General features: G+C 50.6%; 1 protein-coding gene across 6 annotated transcripts in view; it reads right to left on the bottom strand.

Moving 5' to 3' along the window:
* Positions 1 to 16829: 16829 nt before the first annotated feature.
* The window catches only part of ZNF496 (zinc finger protein 496), a 34901-nt gene continuing 30108 nt past the window's right edge, over positions 16830 to 21622 (bottom strand). For all 6 annotated transcript variants that reach the window (XM_026455126.2, XM_026455130.2, XM_026455128.2 and 3 more), the window contains one exon: positions 16830 to 20686. In XM_026455126.2, the coding sequence (XP_026310911.1) occupies positions 19929 to 20686 (758 nt within the window). In that variant the 3' untranslated portion in view covers positions 16830 to 19928. The remainder of the gene's footprint in view (positions 20687 to 21622) is intronic.

The following is a 21622-nucleotide window of genomic DNA, read 5'->3' as shown; positions in this document are numbered from 1 at the left end:
AGTTAAATAGATGAGTTGATTAGACACGTTTGTTTATTTATGTTTATTCATTTTTGTTTGAGACAGAATCTCACTCTCACTGCCCAGGCTGGAACGCAGGGGCATGATCACGGCTCAATGCAGCCTCAACTCCCTGGGCTCAAGCGATCCTCCCACCTTAGCCTCCTGAGTAGCTGACTACAGGTGCTCACCACCACGGCCAGCTAATTTTTTTAATTTTTAGTAGAGACTGGGTTTCGACACATTATGCAGGTTGGTCTCGAACTCGGCTCAAGTGATCTGCCCGCCTCCACCCGCAAAGTGCTGGGATTACAGGTATTTGCCACGGCACCTGGCCTGTTTATTTATTTTTGAGATGAGGTCTGGCAATGTGACCCAGGCTGGACTTGAACTCTGGGCTTAAACTCTCCTTCCACTTCAGCCTCCTGAGTAGCTGGGACTACAGGCTTGCACCACCACACCCAGAATATTATTAAGCACCTCCCAGATCCAGGTGCTTTTTTGAGCCTGTGTGACAAAGACATGAGCTCACGATTATTACAGCATCCAGCTGCACAGCAAAGATTCAAAATGAGTATGGGAAGATATCTCCCCAAACCACTGTCTTGTTTTGTCTTACGACCACAGCATTCCTGATTCTTAATTTATTCACAGACCACTTTCATCATATCGCCACTGCGAATACCACCTGTACTGTGTCAAGTACAAAAAAAAACTCCAGACTTGGTAAGAGTCACTTTTTAGAAAAGGATTATTGCAAGAGGAAGGGGAAGGGGCTGTTGTCATAGGAAGAGGGGGACTATTTCAACACGCCCACCATGAAATCTGCCAGCATCTCAAAGGTTGCGTAGAAAGGGGTTTTTCTTTTCTTTTTTTTTTTTTTGAGACGGAGTCTGGCTCTGTCGCCCAGGCTGGAGTGCAGTGGCCGGATCTCAGCTCACTGCAAGCTCCGCCTCCCGGGTTCCCGCCATTCTCCTGCCTCAGCCTCCGGAGTAGCTGGGACTACAGGCGCCGCCACCTCGCCCGGCTAGTTTTTTGTACTTTTAGTAGAGACGGGGTTTCACCGTGTTAGCCAGGATGGTCTCGATCTCCTGACCTCGTGATCCGCCCGTCTCAGCCTCTCCAAGTGCTGGGAGTACAGGCTTGAGCCACCGCGCCCGGCCGAAAGGGGTTTTTCTTCTAGAGGGAAGAGTGACTAAAGCTAGGAAGAATGAAGTACGGGGGAAATGGGAGGAGCCTAATGAAGGGAGGGATGGGAGGTGGGGTGAATGGAGAGTAGATAGAGAATGTTTTACCAGGCTTCCAGCCTGTTCTCGGGAGGGGCTGTCTGCTGCCCCAGGCTGAGGGTGGGTCCAGGATCAGGGGCCTGGGAGGAGAGTTTGGCTAACGAGTACTCTGTTCTGATGGATCAGTGAGTACAGGTAGTCAGCCTAATCATTTGTGGGACAATGAGTGAGAATTCGGAAGCTCTGTGTGTGGTCTTATGCCAGGTCAACAAGGGTGCATCTTCAAGCCCTCTCTAAGTCATGTGAGGAAGGGAAGTTCTTTGCTGTGTCAACTGAAATTAAGGCCGTGGAGGCAGACATAATTTTGATAAATGTTTTGTAAATCCAAGAGTATCTGAGTCTCAGCCAATTAGGAAGTGGATTTTGCCAAGGTTGAGGACACACCCATGACACAGCCGCAGGAGGCCCTGATGACATGTGCCAAGGTGATCGGGGCACAGCTCAGTTTTATACATTTTAGGGAGGCATAGGACATCAATCAGCACGTATAAAATGTTCATTGGTTCAGCCTGGAAAGGCAGGACAACTTGAAGCGAGGAGAGGGCTTCCAGGTAATAGGTAGATAAGAGACAAAGCGTGGCATTCTTTTGAGTTTCTGATTAGCCTTTCCAAAGGAAGCCATCAGATTCGCATTTGTCTCAGTGAGCAGAGGGATGACTTTGAGATCTGTCTGTCCTCTGTCCACAAATTGTGAGAAAGGTATGTCATTTTTTATTTATTTATTTTTTAAATCTTAAGTATTTTTTGTTTGTTTGTTTTTGTTTTGGAATGGAATGGAAGGCACGATGAGATTTGAGGAACTCAACGCAAAGATTTTTAACTCAGGGACAGGATGTAAGCCACGAATCATAAAACCTTCTCCAGGTAGTTAATTTGGACCCATAAGTTATCAGCTGGCAGCCATTTCCAGGACACAAAGGGTAGGAGGATTGTTTTAATTCACACTCGCAGGGCTCAGGTAAAAGTAACCATTGTCAGCCAGTATACTTGATGTTCTTCCTTTTAATAGCTGTAATCAAGTTCTTCAAAGAAAGCTTCAGATTGCTCATACAAAAGGACAACCGGTAGCATTTGCCATAAAGAAAGGGCGTCTAAGGGCCAGGAGTGGTGGCTCACACCTGTAATCTCAGCACTTTGGGAGGCTGAGGCGGGCGGATCACAAGGTCAGGAGATCGAGACCATCCTGGCTAACACAGTGAAACCCCATCTCTACTAAAAATACAAAAAAAAAATTAGTGGGGCATGGTGGCAGGTGCCTGTAGTCCCAGCTACTCAGGAGGCTGAGGCAGGAGAATGGCATGAACCCGGGAGGCAGAGCTTGCAGTGAACTGAGATCAAGCCACTGCACTCCAGCCTGGGAGACAGCGAGACTCCGTCTAAAAAAAAAAAAAAAAAAAATGGTGCCTGAAGATGAACTCAAAGCAATGCTATTGAACTGTAGACACTGGAGTCCAGCCAGGTCTATGAGTTTGTCTTCATTAAATAATGGAGATTAGTAAGTGTCAAAGAAGCCATGAAGACATCCTGGCACTGAAGAAGGCTCACTGTGTGATCTCACCAGAAGAGTGGAAGAAAAGAACAACTTTTCAGTATATAACTTAATGTTTTTAATGCTACATCCATTTGCCAACCTAAAATTATCTCATTAATTCCCCACTATGGGAATTGCAAACGATATGTTAGGATGCCATAGAAAAATTTCACATCAGTTTTTTAAAAAGTAAACTTTAGTTTTTAGAAGAGAGCTTTAGACATTCAGAAAAATTGGTAAGGTAATACAGAGAGTTCCCATAAACTCTACACTCAGTTTCTTCTATTATTAGTATTTTATTAATGTATTTGTTGGGTATATGTTATAATTAATGAATCAATATAGATACGTTATTAACTAAAGGCCATGCTTTGTTCAGATTTCCTCAGTTTTCACCTCACGTCTCTTTACTGTTCTGGGACATCGATCTAGGATGCCTCCTTGCACCCAGCTGTCCTGCCTCCTTAGTCTCTCCTTGACTGACAGTTTCTCACACTTTCTTGTTTTTGATGACCTTGATCGTTTTGAGGTATTGTGGTATTTTGTAAAATATCCCTCAGTCAAGGTTTGTCTGATGATTTTCTTTTTTCTTTTTTTTAAATAGAGACGAGATCTCACTATGTTGCCCAGGCTGGTCTGGAACTCGTGGGCTCAAGTGATCCTCCTCCCTCAGCCTCCCAAAGTGCTGGGATTACAGGCATGAGCCACTTTGCCCAGTCTGTCTGATGATTTTCTCATGGTTAGATGAGAGTTTTGGGGGAGGAAGTTTTGGGGTTAGAAGACCACGGAGGTAAAGTGCCCTTCTCAGCACTTCATTCTGAAGGGTTCAAACTGTCAACTTGACTTATCATTGTTGATTATGGCCTTGGTCACCTGCCTCAGGTAATGTCAGATCTGTCCATTATACAGTGACTCTTTCCTCCTTTCCACACTGTGTAGATGGAGAGGCAGTCACTATAAACAATCCATACCTAAGGGCTGCAGTGTTATGCTCCCACTCCTCGAGGACAGATCATCTATGTAAATCATTTGGAGCTCTGCACAGGTGATATCTACTCCCCATTTATTTCTCCAACCCTTTGTTTATCATGGGGACACCCCCATGATCCAATCACCTGCCCCCTTCGACCTATGGGGATTACAGGTTCCTCCCTCAACACACGAGGATTACAAATTGAGATGAGATTTGGGTGGGGACACAGAGCCAAACCATCTCAAAACAGGTTTTTGCTCTGTCACCCCAGGCTGGAGTACAGTGGCATAATCAAGGGCTCAGTGCATCCTCCGCCTCCTGGGCTCAAACAATCCTTCCACCTCACCCTCCAGAGTAGCTGGGACTACAGGCACACGCCACCATACCCGGCTAATTTTTGTACTTTTTATACAGATGAGGTTTTGCCATGTTGCCCAGGCTGGTCTCGAACTCCAGGGCTCAAGTGATCCACCACCTTGGCCTCCCAAAGTGCCGGGATTACAGGCCTGAGCCACCGCGCCCGGCCACTTGTCTGTGAGTGCTTTCTTCCCTGACCACCTCACGTACTCTGACAACCTCAATTACAGCAACAGGGCAAGACCCCCAACATTTTCCCAGCAGCCTAAACCTCTCTCTGTTCTTTGGATTTGCATGTTCAGCTGTGTCCCGCCATGGCTACCCTTTCGCTCTGCATGTTCCACACCGAACTCCTGCTGCAATATTCCTTCCTCCCCAAGACATCGCCCCTGTGTTCATGTAGAAACCTGGAAGTTTGCCTCCCAGCTTGCCACCCAAATACTTCTCAAATCTCTGTACTTCTCTTCACCCATGTGGTTGCCTCCAGACTGCTCCGTGCTGGAATTTCACCTGTCCTAGCTCAGTGGCCTTGACGCTCACCCGAAATCCCTCAGCGCTGCCCTCTCCCCAGCACCCCACCATCTTCTCCCTTGTTCCCCACTGTCCCCTCCCCCGTACCCCATTATCCTTCTGTACCCCATTTTTCTCTCCTCTGCACCCCACTGCAGCAGAGCCACCTTTAAAAATACAAACCTCGGCCAGCAAGGTGGCTCACACTTGTAATCGCAGCACTTCGGGAGACTGAGGCCAGGAGTTCAAGACCAGCTTGGGCAACATGGTGAAACCTTGTCTCTACAAAAAATAAATTTAAAAATTAGCCAGGCATGGTGGAGCATGCGTGTAGTCCCGGCTACTTGGGAGGGTGAGGTAGGAAGATAGCTTGTGTCCAGGAGTTCAAGGCTGCAATGAGCTATGATGGTGCCACTGCACTCCAGCCTGGATGAGACAGTGAGACCCTGTCTCAAAAGATAAATAAAGTAAAAATGTAAACCTGGTTATGCTACCTCCCTGCTGTGATAGGGCCTCAACGTACATTCCAACAAGATTTGTTGCCACTCTGTCCCTTGTTCCCAAAGCTACATGGGTCCTCCTGAAGTCCATCCAGCCATGGACAGCCCTGCCTCATCCCATTCCTGTGCTGCCTTTTCTTCATCTTCCACTTCTGCCTTTCAAAGTTACTTCTCTTGGAAGGCTTCTCTGCCCTACAGACTAAGAGAAAATTCCCTGATACATTCTCTATGTATTCCTAATCTGTAGCCCTTATCACTGTGGTAATTTAAAAATCATTTATCAGTGTTCATTACTTTATGCCTGAAAGATTCTCCCGGGGGCCTGAAAGCTTAAGCAGATGAATAACTCCTCCCTCCTCAGGCCTAGTCCCAAAGTTCAAGACCACTTGCGCCAGAGCGTGGGTCAGCAAGATAGCAGAAGCTGGACGAGAGCCCGCTGGAAGACACCCTGGCCGGAAGACACGTACCCCGAAGGATGGGGAGAGGCCATTCAGGTACTACATAGCAGTCCCGTCAGAATGGGACACTTCCTGCTTACAGGACACTATAAAACCCTTGCCCCATCCTCATTTGGTGCTGATGCCATTTTAGGCCTCAGCCCGTCTGCACCCAGGTGCCCAATAAAACAGCGTGTTGCTCCACACCACCTCCTGTTGTTTGTTGGCGCGCTCCCGGGGTTCAAATGATACTTTAATCTGGTGCCGAAACCCTGGAGGGGCTCAGGTCTGCGTCCCCCGTGGACCTACCCCTGCACCCCGGAGAGCCAGCCACAGCAGTGGGACAAAGGAAGCTCCTCAGCCTCCAGTCGCCTCTCTGTGCACGCACATCCGTCACTGATCTCACCTACCTGTAAGTTTCCCGGGAGCCCGGTTAACAGGGAAAAATCCTCACGGCCTCTCTTGGTTTCTCCGGCGGGAAATCCAACGTTGGTCCAGGAAGGCTCCGGCATGTGCCAGGCACTGGCTGATCATCTGGTCTTAGGGGGTCGCCTCTAAACCATTTGATCCCGTTCCAGGACGAAAAAGGCGGGGGTGATGATCGCTCCTTTTATCTTCTCCCTCGGGCTGTCCAGGATGGTCTCCTGTTCATTGTTCTCCAGAGCCTACCCTCTGTTACGGGAAATTCTCAGTCTTCCATTCCAAAGGACAGCCCGCCAGGCTGCCCTATAAAAACCTGCAAACCTTAGGCCTCAGGCCAGATGTCTGCCTTAAGCGCCTTGTCTGTTTTTCAATTCAGCCTGGCCGCAGCACAGATCAGATAACGGGTCCAAATGGCCCGCAAATGGAACATTCAACTTTGCAGTTTTAACTGATTTAAGCAATTACTGCTGATGACTGGAGAAATGGGGAGAAATTCCTTATGTCCTTATGTCCAGGCCTTTTTGCACTCAGATCACAACCCCACCTCTGCAGTTCTTGCTCACCTGTCTCTTCTCCTCCATTCTCCCCGCCTTGATCGCATTTCTCCTCCCAGCCCTACCTCTTTTTCCACGTGTGATCCAGCAGACTGCTGCCCACCCCTCCCAGCTCCTCCCTCTCCCTCTCAACCGTTTTCTTTAACGCCCCCAGGCCGCCTCTGTATCTTCGCAGCGGCCATCTTCCCGTCAGCAGTATCCACTTCCTTTCCCACACCATCCCCTCCTCAGGACAATTTTAGTATCGCCTGCACCCATTCTCCTCCCCCATCGCCCTCTCCGGAGGCTTGTAAACCCTTCTTGCCACCTCACACCCCTATCTAGCCTCCACTGCCTGTTAACTCAACCCCGCTTCCCCCTTCAAACCCTCAGCAGGAACCACTTCCAGGTTCTGCCTTCTCTCCAGCCTACACTCGCTCAGGCGCCATCTTTGCCCCGCCCTTACTTCCGTGCCTGTGCTCAGTGCCCCCCGCAGGAAGTAGCAGGAACTGAAGGTATTGTTAGAGTTCAGGTTCCCTTCTCCCTCACTCATCTCTCTCGAATCCACAAAAGACTCGGTTCATTTCCAGAAGACCCTACCTCTTATAGTAGAGAATTTCATACCTCACCCAGTCTTATGAACTAACCTTGCATGACCTCTACTTTATCCTCTCTTCCACCGTCACCCTCAGGCACCTGCAGATACAATTCATCACCAGGCTCCCGCCCAGCCTCCTGGCACAGAGGCAGTCCCCAACCAGGACCCCCTCTAGAATTATCAAGACGGGGCTTCTGGGCGCCGCCATCGAGACCACGTGACTGTGTGTCTCCTGCAGGACTCAAAAATGGGGCCCATAAAGCAGTCAACTATGAAAAACTTTCAGAAATCACCCACAGTCCCGACGAAAACCTAGCCCTTTTTCTGTGTCGTTTAACTGAAGCCATGAGAACGTATACCAACCTAGACTCAGCCAGCCCAAGAGGAACTACTATTTTTAACCTTCGGTTCATCTCCCAATCCACCCCTGATATCTGGCACAAGCTTCAGAAGGTTCACGACGGCCCTCAAACTCCACAACTAGCCTTCTTAATTTAGCTTTCAAAGTCTTTAACAATCATGATAAGGAAAATAAAAGGCAAAAACAGGCAGTTCCAAATGCTTGCCTCTGCCGTCAGGGGCCCTGCAGGCCCACGGGGCTGTGGCTCTACACGGAAGCCTCCTGGTAATCCACCTCCACCTGGCGCCTGTTTCAAGTGCGGAAATGTAGGCCACTGGTCCAGACAATGCCCAAACCCGGGTAAGCCCACCAGGCCATGCCCCCTCTGCGGAAAACCCCACTGGAAGTTGGACTGTGAGCGGCCCCTGTAAGGACCGCCCCCATCCCTTCCTGAGCCAGCCAAAACCTCCTACTCAGATCTCATCTGCCTTGCTGCTGAAGACTGATGGTGCCCTGGAATGGACGCCCCGGCAGCTACCATCACTTCATCTGAGCCAAGGGTAACCCTGATGGTGGCAGGTAGGCCAGTATATTTTTTAAATTAATACCAGGGCAACATACTCTGCTTTACCTAATTTTTCAGGACCCACCCAGTCCTCCCAAGTCTCTGTTGTAGGAATTGATGGACAAGTCTCCAAACTCTGAACCACCCCTCCACTCTTCTGCTCCCTTCATGCCTTTTCCTTCACTCACTCTTAGTCCTGCCCTCATGCCCAACTCCACTTCTAGGCAGAGACATCCTTTCAAAACTCTACACTACTCTCCACTTCCACATTCTCCATGGTACCCAACGCATCCACCCGGACCCCTCCGGCACTTCTAGCTTTCTTCTACTCCTCCAACCTCCCACCTAAAACATGCAACCTTTCCTTATCCCCCATCCGTAATTAACCCCATAGTTTGGGATACTTCCACACCCTCAGTCGCAAAACACCACACCCCCATCTGCATTACTCTTAAAGAGCCCCCAGTTCCTCTCACAGAAGCAGTATCCCACCCCCAACCAGCTCTCATAGGCCTAAAGCCCTGTCGTTTCTCGCCTCCTCGCCAGTCACCTACTCCAGCCAACAGACTCCCCTTTTAACACATCAATTCTACCTGTTAAAAAAACAGATGGAACCTACCGCTTAGTTCAGGACCTCAGATTCATTAGCCAAGCTGTACTCCCAGTATGTCCAGTAGTTCCTAACCCCTATACTTTACTTTCCACAATTCCCTCCAATACCACCCATTTTTCTGTTCTAAACCTAAAGGATGCTTTTTTCACAATTCCTTTACACCCTGATTCCCAAAACCTCTTTGCCTTTACGTCGGAAAACCCCGACACCCTCGGAATCCCTGCGTATAACTTAAACAGAGGAAAACGGGTTGTAAAAAGGTAGGAGGATGCCGAAGACGGCAAGAGGACAAGTGGCCTCCACCAGGGATCATCAAATATTACAGTCCTGCCAGCCGGGCAGAGGATGGTTCACAAGGTCATCCCATATACACGCTAAATAGAATAATCAGACCACAGGCTGCTCTAGAGACCATCACCAATCAAACCGCCTCAGCCCTGGAAATGTTCGCGCAACAACAAAACCAAATGTGCGCGGCAATTTATCAACACAGGCTGTCACTAGACACTTCCTAGCAGAAGAGGGTGGGGTCTGTGGTAAGTTTAATATCTCCAATTGCGGTCTTAGATAACGGAAAAGCGGTTCTAGAAATCGCCTCAAACACCGGAAAAGTAGCCCAAGGTCTAGTCCAAACCTGGAAGGGATGGGACCCGGCAAACCTTCTAGGGGGTGGTTCTATTATTTAGGAGGATGTAAAACGCTGGTAGGGATGGGCATCTTCACCACTGGGGTCCTCCTGTTTCTCCCGTGTTATCCCACTGATAATGAAAGCCATTAAAACTCTTGTTGAAACCACAGTAAACTGCCAGACGATCCAGACCATGCTCCTGCTACAACGGCACTGTGGATGCCAACCCGTCTCAAGAATCCCCAAAATTGGCTGGGCGCGGTGGCTCAAGCCTGTAATCCCAGCACTTTGGGAGGCCGAGATGGGCGGATCACGAGGTCAGAAGATCGAGACCATCCTGGCTAACACGGTGAAACCCCGTCTCTACTAAAAAATACAAAAAACTAGCCGGGCGAGGTGATGGGCGCCTGTAGTCCCAGCTACTCAGGAGGCTGAGGCAGGAGAATGGTGTAAACCCGGGAGGTGGAGCTTGCAGTGAGCTGAGATCTGGCCACTGCACTCCAGCCTGGGCGACAGAGCGAGACTCCGTCTCAAAAAAAAAAAGAATCCCCAAAATTAAGTTTTTTCTTTTGTTTCCGAGGTGCCCACACCACCCGCTATGTCATGCCTGAAGTAGTTATTGAGAAAGTCGTCCCTCTTCCCTCTTCTACAAAAGACAAACAGACAGGAATGAAAGATTCTCCCCGGGGCCTGAAAGCTTGGGGGGATGAAGAACTCCTCCCTTCTCAGGCCCAGTCCCAAGGCGCAAGGCCACTTGCGCCAGCAGCATGCGTCATTGAGACAGCAGAAGCAGGAAGAGGGCTGGCCGGAAGACACCGACCCCTGAGGATGGAGATAGAGGCCATCCGGGTACCACGTAGCAGTCATGTCAGACTGGGACCCTTCCTGTTTGCAGGAGACTGTAAAACCCCTGCCCTGTCCTCATTTGGTGCTGACACCACTTTAGGCCTCAGCCTGCCGGCACCCAGGTGCTCATGAAAACAGCGTGTTGCTCCACACGGCCTCGTGTTGTTTGTTGGCACGTTCTTGGAGTTTGAACCAATACAAGAACCTTTCAATGCCTTTAATTACTCTGTTAGTATATAACAGCTCCACGCACTATGAAATGCCCAGACTCTGGCCAGGCTGCCTGAATTGAAATCTTGGGTCTGCTGCGTGTCCCTCAGCAACTTCTTATATTACTGTATGGCCCATCTGTAAAACGGGCATGATGACTGTGCCTCCTTTGCAGGGTGATCATGAAGATTCAGTGAGCCGCCATGTGCCAAGCTCTTCCAAGAGGGCCTGGCGTTTCAGCAGGTGCCACGGGAGGTAAATGGTGAATAATTCAAGTCTCTTCTTCCCAGTCATAGGAAGGCTCCTAAGTCTTGTTCTGCTGGCCTGATCATCATCTACCAGAAGGAAAGCAGCTTGAGGTACAGTTAAATCTTGAAGAAAAAGTGCCCCTCGCCACTCCCCTGCCTCACCCCTCCATCCCCCCAGCTCAGGTTAAGGGCTTGCAGGCGCAGCTGCACCTCTGCCCAGGCAGCCCCAGGGCGGTGCCCTGGAGCTGCTTCTACAGACTCCTAGGAAATTGCTCAGAGCCACGCAGCAGTGTTGAGAATGGAATCCAGGCAGGGCCCACCCCTGCATCTCCCTAGCGAGCACTTGCAGACCTCTCTGGAAAGCAGACAGGCAGACTGGAGATTGGAGGTGGGAGAACTGAATACCCCCAACTTAGTGGTGCACAAGTGGTGTTTCCATGACTTATGCCAGAAAGTCAATTCAGTTATCAAGACAACTATGGACTAGGATGCACCACCATATGCAGACCTGGACCCTGCCTGAGCCTCTACTGCAGCACGGTTGGATTAAACCCATCCCAAAAGTGATGCTTTGGGATTGCAAAGATAGCTGCCCCTCTGAGGAGACAGAAAGGGGGCTGTGAGGGTCACAGGGCAGCAGAGCCATGGCGTCCTGGACTTTCCTAAGCCCGTTTTCAATGGGGCTGGTGGCTGCGGTGGCTCTGACTGGGCAAAGGAGAGGGCATGGGTGGCAAGAGTGGCTCCTAGGCATTTCCAGGCAAGGGAAGTCCTCCTCTCACAAAGTCCCTTCTCCCCGACCCCATTTCAAAACAGACCAGGGTCTTCCTTTAAAAACCTTTGTTTTCTTCTCTGGATGTGTCTTCACTTCACTGTTACTGTGAGGCCTGAGGCTCAGCAGACGTCCTCTCTTCAGCCACATCCTGAGACTGAGCACAGCCTGGGGAAAGCCCACTCTCTGAAGCAGCCACTCCAGGCTCTACCTGGAGCTGAGAGGCGCTCAGGCGGGGAGGAAACTGCCCTGCTTCAGCCATGCTTTCGTCAGAAACGTCTTCCCATTCAGCCGTAAGATGCAGAAAAGTATTGGCTGCTTCCTGCTTCTGAAAACCCAGCTCAGAAAAATTTCATTCACCTCCATCCTGCCAAAAACAATGACAAAACCACTCACTCATTCAGTATTCTCAGACTGTCCCGTCTGAGGCTTACTCCTCCTCCAGCTTGAAGCCACCGGAGGACTGTGGTGAGCAGTGTGGCTTCACCGCCGCCCTGCTGAGGCAGTCTGAGGGCAAGGCACTCACGGTCCCTGCTCTGCGTCCTCGCCTGCCGCGGCAACCGCAGATCAGTCCCAGAACTGAATGAGGTTGCAGGAAACTCGGTTCAGCCCAAACTCTGTGACCTCAGATAAAACATTTAACTAAGTTGTCCCCCCTGGCCAAAGGAGGGCTCTGGAAACTTACCGTGTCTCTTTCAGCTTTAACATTCTAGATTCTTTTTTGTTGTTTCTGTTTTTAGACAGGGTCTTACTGTCACACAGGCTGGAGTGCAGTGGCGTGATGGAGGTTCACTGCAGCCTCGACCTCCCAGGCTCAGGTGAACCTCCTGCCTAAGCCTCCCAAGTAGCTTGAACCACAGGTGCGCACCACCACACCTAGTTACTTTTTGTATTTTTTGTGGAGACAGAGTTTTGCCATGTTGCCCAGGCTGGTTTCAAATTCTTGTGCTCAAGCAATTAGCCTGCCTCGGCCTCCCAAAGTGCTGGGATTACAGGCATGGGCCACCACACCCAGTAACACTCTAGATTCTTGACTAAATGTGAGTAGCTGAGTTTCAAAATGCACTTTAAAACTTTTCTCTTTCCTCCTTTCTTTCCAGTCTCAAGATATAACCTTGAAACAAACTCTAAAAACCTTTTTCCCCTTAGTCTTAAAATATAGCCTTGAAATGTACTTTGAAACTACAGTCCCTTCCCTTTTCCACTGCACACTTCCTTACCCCATGCACCTTTATCTAACCCTATGCTTGTTAGGAAATTCCAGGGGTTAGTTTAAAACACACCAGGCATGCAGGTCCAGCTGCGAAATTCTTCCCCACTTACAGATTGCCTCAAGGTGGATCATCTACAGCCTGATTGTAACCAGCAAAAAAAGGCTCTGGCTGCTCGCCACTTGTGGAAAGAAGTCAAAATAATAAAAAGTTGGCCCAGCATCATGGCTCACGCCTGTAATCTCAACACTTTGGGAGGCTGAGGCAGGCGGGTCACCTGAGGTCAGGAGTTTGAGACCAGCCTGGCCAACATGGTGAAACCCCATCTCTACTAAAAAATACAAAAATTAGCTGGGCATGGTGGCACATGCCTGTAATCCCAGCTACCAGGGAGGCTGAGGTATGAGAATTGCTTGAACCCAGGAGGCAGAGGCTTAAGTGAGCCCAGATCATGCCACTGCACTCCAGCCTGGGGCACAGGGCAAGACTCTGTCTCAAAAAAGAAAGAAAGAAAGAAAGAGAGGGAGAGGGAGGGAGGAGTTATAGCTTGAGACTAGAAGGTTCAAGGAGGAAAGGAGAAAGAAAAAAAAGTTTTAAAACGTGGTTTGAGGCTTAGCTGCCAAGCTGCTCAGTTACATGGCCATGGCCACTGTGGAGATGGTGCCAGCCTGCGCTCCAGGTGGACCATAACTCAAGACAGGCATCAGGGCAAGACACAGCCCCCACACCTGCACAACTCCAGCATGGCTTTCACATCAGGCTTCCCTTTTTTAAGCCCCTGCCCTCAGCCCAAACTTTGGAAGTGGTTTCTTTAAGGCCTTGGCATTTCCCATCAGATAGCATTTCATCAGTAAAGCTGCTTTCCTTTGAACACACCTTGCTGCTTGTGAGCAGCTGAACTTGAGTTGGTTACATGAAGACAACTATTTCCTGAGGGAGTATCACTTTACTATGGAAACCAGAATGTGGAGGGCAGCTTTGGTTTCCTGGAGTGGTAGAACACTATTGATTACCTAACTGGTTTTGAGATTTAAATCCTCCCTTAAAAGGACTGTAGTGGTTTGAACGCGGCCCCCATGAAGATCTTTCTCTGGGACTTGTGAATGTGACTGTATTTGGAAAGAGTGTTTGCAGAATACCTAGCTGATGCCAGAGAAACAGTGTTTGCAGGATACCTAGTTCATACCAGAGGCTGGTGTCTAGGCAGTGGCAGCTCTCCCCAGCACCTGAACATGCTGGTTTCCAAGCACCTGCTTGGATGGGAGTTTTGTTTCTTTTGGGGGGCAGAAGTGATGGGGTCAGTGCTGTCCAACACATACCAAGCTCTCATTTTGCAGGAGCATGTTGTCTTAGACCACAAGCTGGATAATGTAAGCAGACACAGACACAGGTCTCTGCCCTTGGTGAGTAACCATGGAGAAAGTGGTAACAAAGGAATGTATTGGATATCATCTGTCCTCTTCTTCTCAACTATAATGCAAGTCTGTACTTGCCATCTTTGAGCCCCAACACTGCACACCTGGCCATTATTTAATCTAACTGTGATCCACTCGTCCAGTGCAATAAGGCCAAACATCCACTCAGGTTTGTAAGGAGCAAGGAAGGTGTTTATTTGCAGGATGCCAAGCAAGGAGAATCAGGCAGCTCACACCTAATATCTGACCTCCACAGTGGCTTGCAAGAAAGGGTTTTTAAAGGCAGGGCGGCTGGTGCAAAGGTAATGAGTTATCATGATTGTTCACAGTCAGTTACACATCAAACGCCTTGTTCTACTCTTTCCCTGATTCTCACTACTGCATCTGACTAGTCATTAAAAAAAGAAAAGGAAGAAAAAGAAAAAGAAAAGAAAAAGAGAAAAAAATAAAGGCGGGGTGAATTTTAGGAAAGCAGAAATTACAAGCAAAATTGTAAATCAATACATTGAAATTACGCATTGGTTTAGCCTCAAAAGGACAGGATACCTTGAAGCGGAGGCTTACAGGTCATAGGTAGAATTCACAGATTTTTCTGATTTGCAATAGGTTACAGAAGAGAAGCTCTGTTTAAAATTTGGGGTCAGTAGAAAAGAATGTTAGGTCTGGCTCTTGGGAACGACTTCCTCCAGGCCCCTCAGGAGGAAATTTAATACCAGTTAGGGTTTAGTCCTTAGGCCCCTTATCTGAGGTTTCTGTGCCAGTGAATCCTTGACTGGCAAGGAGCATGCCTTTGATATGCAAACTAATCCATTCAGACCCATAGCTCCCATATCTGACAGGACACCCCAGGAGGCAACATTCCTCTGTCTTACGCATCCCAGAGTCTGGTGCCAGGCAATTAGGAACCATCCCTGTAACTCAAAGCCCATAGAAATCTTCAAACTAGCCAATCCTAAACTGTTGCCCTGGCCCTGCTTTGACTCTCTCCAAGAAAACCCCCCAAACCTTCTCCTTGCTCCTGTCTTCTGCTTCCCGCCTCCTGTGTCTTCCCCATGTGGCCCTGCCTGGCCTGCTGTGCCTCCTGTCTCGAGGACCTGTGATTAGAATACACCTCGTCTTTTCCTAAGACTCTCCTCCATCTTCTCCTGTGGCTATACCTGATTGATCCTCACGTAAAAAGGTACAAAACAGCAGGTATCCAACCCTCCGTATTCTGACAAGGCATAGGAACCAATACAATGAGGGCAGGATGGACAAACCATACCAGAGCATTTTTTTTTTAAAGCAGGTGATGGAAAAAGGGGGGTTCCCCTGCCATTTGGTTGTGTGATCAGAAGACAGCCCTTTGTCACAGACTGGTCCGCCTGCCTGTGATACTCTTGGCTATGGCCAAGATGTGTGAGGTAAGCCCCTGGTTCCTCCCACTTCCGTGTATTCCTGAGGACTCTGCCTTCCCACACTGAGTTTTGCATCTTCTCACAGGGAATTTCTGTGGCTTCTCTGTACTTTGGTGATTATATGCACACGAATCATGGTGACCTAGCTATAGGCTGGTTTCAAGAGAAGATAAAGTTCCCAATCGGCCTCTGATGGGCAAAACAGGTACGATGGACCCCCTGGGCTTTGCCCTTGATGAGCTCATGATCGCTAGAAACCGTCCCCCAGATGCTGGGCCACTGGCACTCTACCGGCTGCCCTATATATGGGTCTGGGCTGCTGGAGGTAGCTGGTGTTCCAGTGGTCCCCTCAACACTCGCTTTCCTGTAGCCAGTCTGCCCTAAGCAAGTTTCCTGACCTGTAGCCTTGCTGCATGGACTAGTAGTGGGCACTGACCATCACTTTTAAGACCAAACAGTATCAGTGTTTGTTGCTAATATTAAATGTGGCCGGAGGCTGGGTGTGGTGGCTCACACTTACAATCCCGGCACTTTGGGAGGCCGTGGTGGGGGAAGTTCAGGAGTCTGAGACCAGCCTGGGCAAAATAGTGAGAGCCCGTCTTTAGGGAAAAAAATAAAATAAAATAAAAGTGGGCTTATTTGATGGAATTGCTGAAGTGCTATAATCATTGCTGAGTCGTCTGCGTAACTCTGCAGGCAGAAGTACTTGTGTCTGGTCCAACTGCTTTTGGCAGAGGAAGGGAAACCATCTCACAGGAGAAAAGTGACTTGGACAAGATCTCCACAGGCTTCAATGCTGGCCTTCTCTTTCCTTTGTACCACGGTATGATTTAGGACTGATAGGGACCCTCCCACCAGTGGCCTCATCTTTTTAATTTGTTTCTTCTTCTAGCTGAGGCAAGAGTTGGGGAGATAAAGAAAACAGAAAAAAGACTAAGGTTGGCTTAAAGCTGTGGTGTGACCAGGAGTGCAATCTACCCCCAGTGTATGCAACAGTTATTTCTTCTTTCTTTTGGGGAGGGGCCAGATCAGGTGACCAGAACTATCTAAAGCCTGCAGGTCTTAGAAAATATCTTTTGGTTGTGTTTCACATTTTATGTTTTTTTTTTTTTTTTGAGATGAAGTCTTGCTCTGTTGCCCAGGCTGGAATGCAGTGGCGCTCCACCGTTCAGAGCAACCTCTGCCTCCTGGGTTCAAGGGATCTTCCCCCACCTCAGCCCCCCAAACAGCTACAGGCATGTGCCACCACAGCAGGCTACTTTTTCTATTTTTTTTTTTGTAGAGATGCGGTCTCACTAGTTGCTCAGGCTGGTCTCAAACCCCTGACCTCAAGCAATCCTTCTGCCTCGGCCTCCCAAAGTGTTGGGACGACAGGAAGGAGCCGCCATGCCCGGCCACATTTTACTTTTTAAATGAAAATGAAAAGCCTAACAGGAATGTTGACTCAGTGAGTTATTATGCACCTGTGGTTTCGTGGCGATGCCAAGGGATCCGAGGAACGAAGAGGGAGGCTGTTGCTCAGCTGGGGTCTCAACCTCCAGAGCAAGGGGGAGACACAGCCCCAGCCAGCTACCCGGCCCCTGGGGTGGGAGGGAAGGAGCGAGGGGTAGCTGTTCTCAGCTAAGGCCAAAGGTATCAGTGGTCAAGAGGGAGACAACGATCACTGGGGTGCAGCCCCCTCCACCACGGTGGTGAAGGGTGTTGGGCCGGAGGGTTGGCAGCCCTCTCCTGAGAGCAGGTTCCCCCAGCTGCTCCTGCTGCATGGCATCAACCTGGGTTTCAGCTACATTACCCAGGAGGATTTCCAAATCCAGAGGCAATTCCATTTCCTGTGGTGCCTTGGTTGGCTCCGCATCGGTGGTGGGGACTCAAGAGACAGCCTCCCCATGGTTTCCAGTCTCCTCACATTCCCTTTGTCGCTTTCTCCTTCACGATGTGGCTTTACACAGAAAACCCTCTGGTAAGTAGAACAATGTTCTTCTCTGAGTCAGCCGTCTGAAGCAGGAAGGTGAACATCCTTCTCAAGACCTCAGAGCTACTGAGAGAATCCTCAGGACAGGTAGGAGCACACAGGTAGGTGGGGTAAACATGCACAGAGAGCCTGGCTTCTACTTGGAATTTTCCCCTCCCTTGGCCTTAAAAATCGGATTTCTCCCTTTTCCAGATATGTTGATACAAGAGACAAACTATTTAGAAAGCAAAAGCCTCAACCGTTTGTGTTCAAAGTATAACCAAATGATTTTATTGCATTTACTGCTCCTGGGCACGCAGATGCATCTACACAGAAACAGTAGTTGTGGTTATAAAATCTTTTAACGAGTCTGGGGCAGAGGCTTTAAATTATTTTTGAGACAGGGTCTCATTCTGTCATCCAGCTTGTGCAGTGGCGCAACCTTGGCTTACTGCAACTTCTGCCTCCCAGACTCAAGCAATCCTCCCACCTCAGCCTCCAGAGTAGCTGGGGCTGCAAACGTGCACCACCACACCCAGCTAATTTTTTGTATTTTTGGTAGAGATGGGGTTTTGCCACGTGGCCCAGGCTGGTGTCACTGAGCTAGGCGATCCACCCACCTTGGCTTCCCAAAGTGTTGGGATTACAGGGGTGAGCCACTGTGCCCGGCCCAGAGTTTTCTTGATGTGAAAATTACGTGAGTGACAAGGAGCACCAGGAGCTTTGCCTGGTTCACTGCCTGTTGGTAGGATCTGACATATGAATAATACAAAATACCCGTCTGGTGTGACTTGCGGATTAAGTCACTGCTAGACTACAGCCCTGATGCCCTCTCTTGCCGACCCTAGCCAACATAACCAGTCTTCCAGGAACAATACCACGTTTTAAATTGCTTGAGGTTTCACTACCTACTGTCACTCAGTCCCGAAACCCAGCAGGAGACACAGCTCCAGCTGGCCTGCCCAGCCCCCATCAGAAGGCAGGGAGGGAGGGGAATTTGTCAGCCTTAAGGCTACTGAGTAAGATTCTTCCATGCAGAGGACACCTGCCCTGAATGCCAAAACTTGGGTGTGAACACGGCCTTTGATGGAACTGTGAGCAAGCTCACTCAAGTTTGTATTGACTCATCTGTGAATGAGGAATGATAGCATACCTCACGTTTATCCGGAGTCACGGGCTGAATGCTGTCCCTTTCAAATTCCAATGTTGAAGTCCCAACCTCTAGTACCTCAGAATGTGACCTTATTGGTAAACAGCTGCTGTGGACACAGATGACATTATACTGGAGTTGGTGGGATGGGCTCTATTCCGATATGACTGGTGTCCTTAAACAAACGGAGGCTTGGGGACAGACACGCCACAGCAAGAGTGCCATGTGGAGATGAAGGCAGAGAGTGGGTGACGCTTCCACACACCAAGGAACGGCAACTGCCAGCAAAGGCACAAAGCCACTTCTCCCTCACAGCCCTCGATGGCACCAACCCTGAGGACATCCTGATCTTGGATGTGCAGCTCCCAGAACTGTCAGGGAATACACTCCCGTTGTTCTCAGCCAGTCAGTGTGTGGTACTTCGTTACAACAGACCTAGAAAATGGACACACCAGCACTCCAAGCTAATGTAACGTCAAGTGTATGTCGGGGAAGGTTCTGTTCTGGAGCTTGGCTCACGGGACAGGAGAGCCCCTCACGGGGGGCTGAGCTCCACATTCCCAGACAGGACAGACTGGAAGAAGGGACTTAAGTGCCTTTTAAATGATGACCTCTCAGCTTCCAACCTGCAAGCATTTACCAAGGATCTCTGGGGTATAAAGACACTATGGGGCGGGTGTGCAACACAAATTAAAATGTAAGCTTTGTTTTTGGTGAGCTCCAGATCCTTAGTAACTGGCCCTCAGGAAAATCAAAAGGTATGATGACTGTTTCCAAACCTCAAGAAGGAGCTCTGCAGACTCCTGCCACAGACTCCAAGCCCAAAAGGGCTGCCGGATCATCTTGGATCTGTGGGGTGCTCCTGCCTACCTGATGGCCACGCATCTTGGGCTCAGACATGACATGTCTGGCTCAGTGTGCCTGACCCTGCTCCCCACTGAACCCCTCAGTCCCACCCTGCCTTCTTCCTTCCTCCAGTCCAACACCCTCCAGCAGCTTCTCAGTGGAAGTGCAGGCACCCTGGAGCTTCCGGAGCAGATCCTAGCGTTCAGACAGGGAAGGAAGGGAGTATACTGAGGTCTGGCTGGTGACCAGGGTGCCGCCCCGACGGGGGATAACCCAGTTTTACTCCCCGAGCTTGGGGAGCATGGGGCAGGGGTCTCTAAGACGCGGAACACCTGGCATGTCCCACCTGGTGGTGGCACATCCCCCCGTTTTTGGCACAGCAGACACAGAACACTCACTTGGCCACTCTTCCAATACCTGGGGAGGGAGAGTGCTCCCACGGCACCACCCGACGCTCACTACCTGAGAGCAAGGCCAGGAGGGAGCTGTGCTCTCTATCCTGGGGAAGGGGCGTCCTGGGTGGGGGCGCTGATCAGTACCAGTGTGAGGGGGCAGCACCGGCCAGGGAGAGGCCGCCCCAGGTGGGCAGGCTCAGTAGGAGTTCAGAGCCTGCTTGGAACGGCGCTTCATGTGTAGGCGCTCGTGGCGGAGGAGGTCATAGTTCTGCGTGAAGCTCTTGACGCAGTACCGGCACTGGAAGGGCCGGGCTTTGTCCTTCAGGTGAAAGTGGCTGCGGTGCCGAGCCAGGTGGTCGTGCCGCTGGAAGGCCTTCCCACAGTCACAGCACTGGAAGCTCAGCTTGGCCTTGCCATTTTCCAGCGGCTCTTTGGGAGCCTCGTCCGCGTCCTCGGACGCCTCCTGCTCTCTCTTCTCCACCGGCTGGAGTCTGTCCGGCTGCAGGTGTATCCGCCGGTGGGAGAGCAGGTGGGAGTTGAGTCGGAAGCTCTTCCCGCAGACACCACACCGGTAAGGCTTCTGGGCCTCATGGCTCTCCAGGTGCCCATCCAGGTCCTCGCTGTCACTGAATAGCTCCCCGCACACTGAGCACTCGTGCGGCTTCTCCTGCTCCCTGCGGCTTCGCAGGTGTCGGATGAAGTTGACTCTCCAGCGGAAGATTTTCCCACAGTTCGGACACACGTAGGACTTCTTGGAGGTCTGCACCTCGCCCCCGGCCTCGGCGCTGCCCCGGTGGGAGGCGGGGAGGCTGCGCTGCTTCTCTTTGGGGCTCTCCGGCTCTTCTGTGCAGTAGGCGCCGTGCTGGGAGTCTTCCTCCCCAGAGCTGGACAGAACGATCTCGATGGTCACTTCTTCGTCCAGGCTGTTCTCTAGAGATCGCGGGTTGCCGCCAGCTACAGGAAGGCAACATGCAGGTCAGCGGTGCTGCACAGGCCACACCCCAGCCCCTACGACCCCGGCACAGGAAGACTCAGCTTGGAGTCTACAAACCCTTATTTTTACAATGTTCCTCGGTGACCGGGCGGCCGGGCCGGCCCTGCAGGGGCCACAGGTGTAGCCTGTGAGGACGAAATCTTCAGCACAGGCCACGTGTGTCCAGAGGATGCCGGACACTTTGCTCTCCCTCTTCCCAGCCGTTTTCCCTTCTCTTCGCCCCAACCCTTTGATCTCTACCACCCACCCCTCAAGCTCTAGGAGTCTGTATTTATCCGTGCAAAGCCTTGGCCATTTACAGATCACGTACTTAACGAGGCATGGGGGATGCTCTCAGGATAGTGAAAGGACTTGGGAGAGGAAGCCTTACACCCTACACATATCACGTGCTGGGCCCCCGCATGCTCCAGGGACTGTGCTAGACTTCTGACAGGCACGTTCCTATCTGCTCCTGGATGCAACCCGATGACCTAGGTTGCCATGCTTACACATACACTAAGGTGATCTGTCCCAGGAAGGAGGGCTGAAATGCTACTCAGCCTTGCTGGGCTGCTCAGCAGTCCCGGACTGCGGGTGCCCCAGCGCTCCCCCGCTCCCAGCAGCACCGCATTTCTGAGGCTACAGGTGGCGATGGGTAAAGCTGCTCTGGACTTGCTGCGTCCTGAGTCTGTGATGCTGGGAAGGTGGAACCACAGGGAGGCGCTGGGTGGGCAGTGCAGAGCCCGGCCTGAGGTCCTGGCTTACGGAGCACAGCCCATCATACAGGTGGCCTGTTTCCTCACTGCTGTGAAATGCAGGAGTCAAATCTAGAACTCGGGGGAGTGAATCAGGCCCTCCTAGATATGAGCAGGAACATGGTTAGTCGGGGCTTCATGGCTGTGGGGAGGAGAGCCCTG

This window comes from Piliocolobus tephrosceles, chromosome 1, assembly GCF_002776525.5.
Source record: "Piliocolobus tephrosceles isolate RC106 chromosome 1, ASM277652v3, whole genome shotgun sequence".
Taxonomy (NCBI): Eukaryota; Metazoa; Chordata; class Mammalia; order Primates; family Cercopithecidae; genus Piliocolobus; species Piliocolobus tephrosceles.
This window is presented reverse-complemented; position numbering and strand designations above follow the sequence as displayed.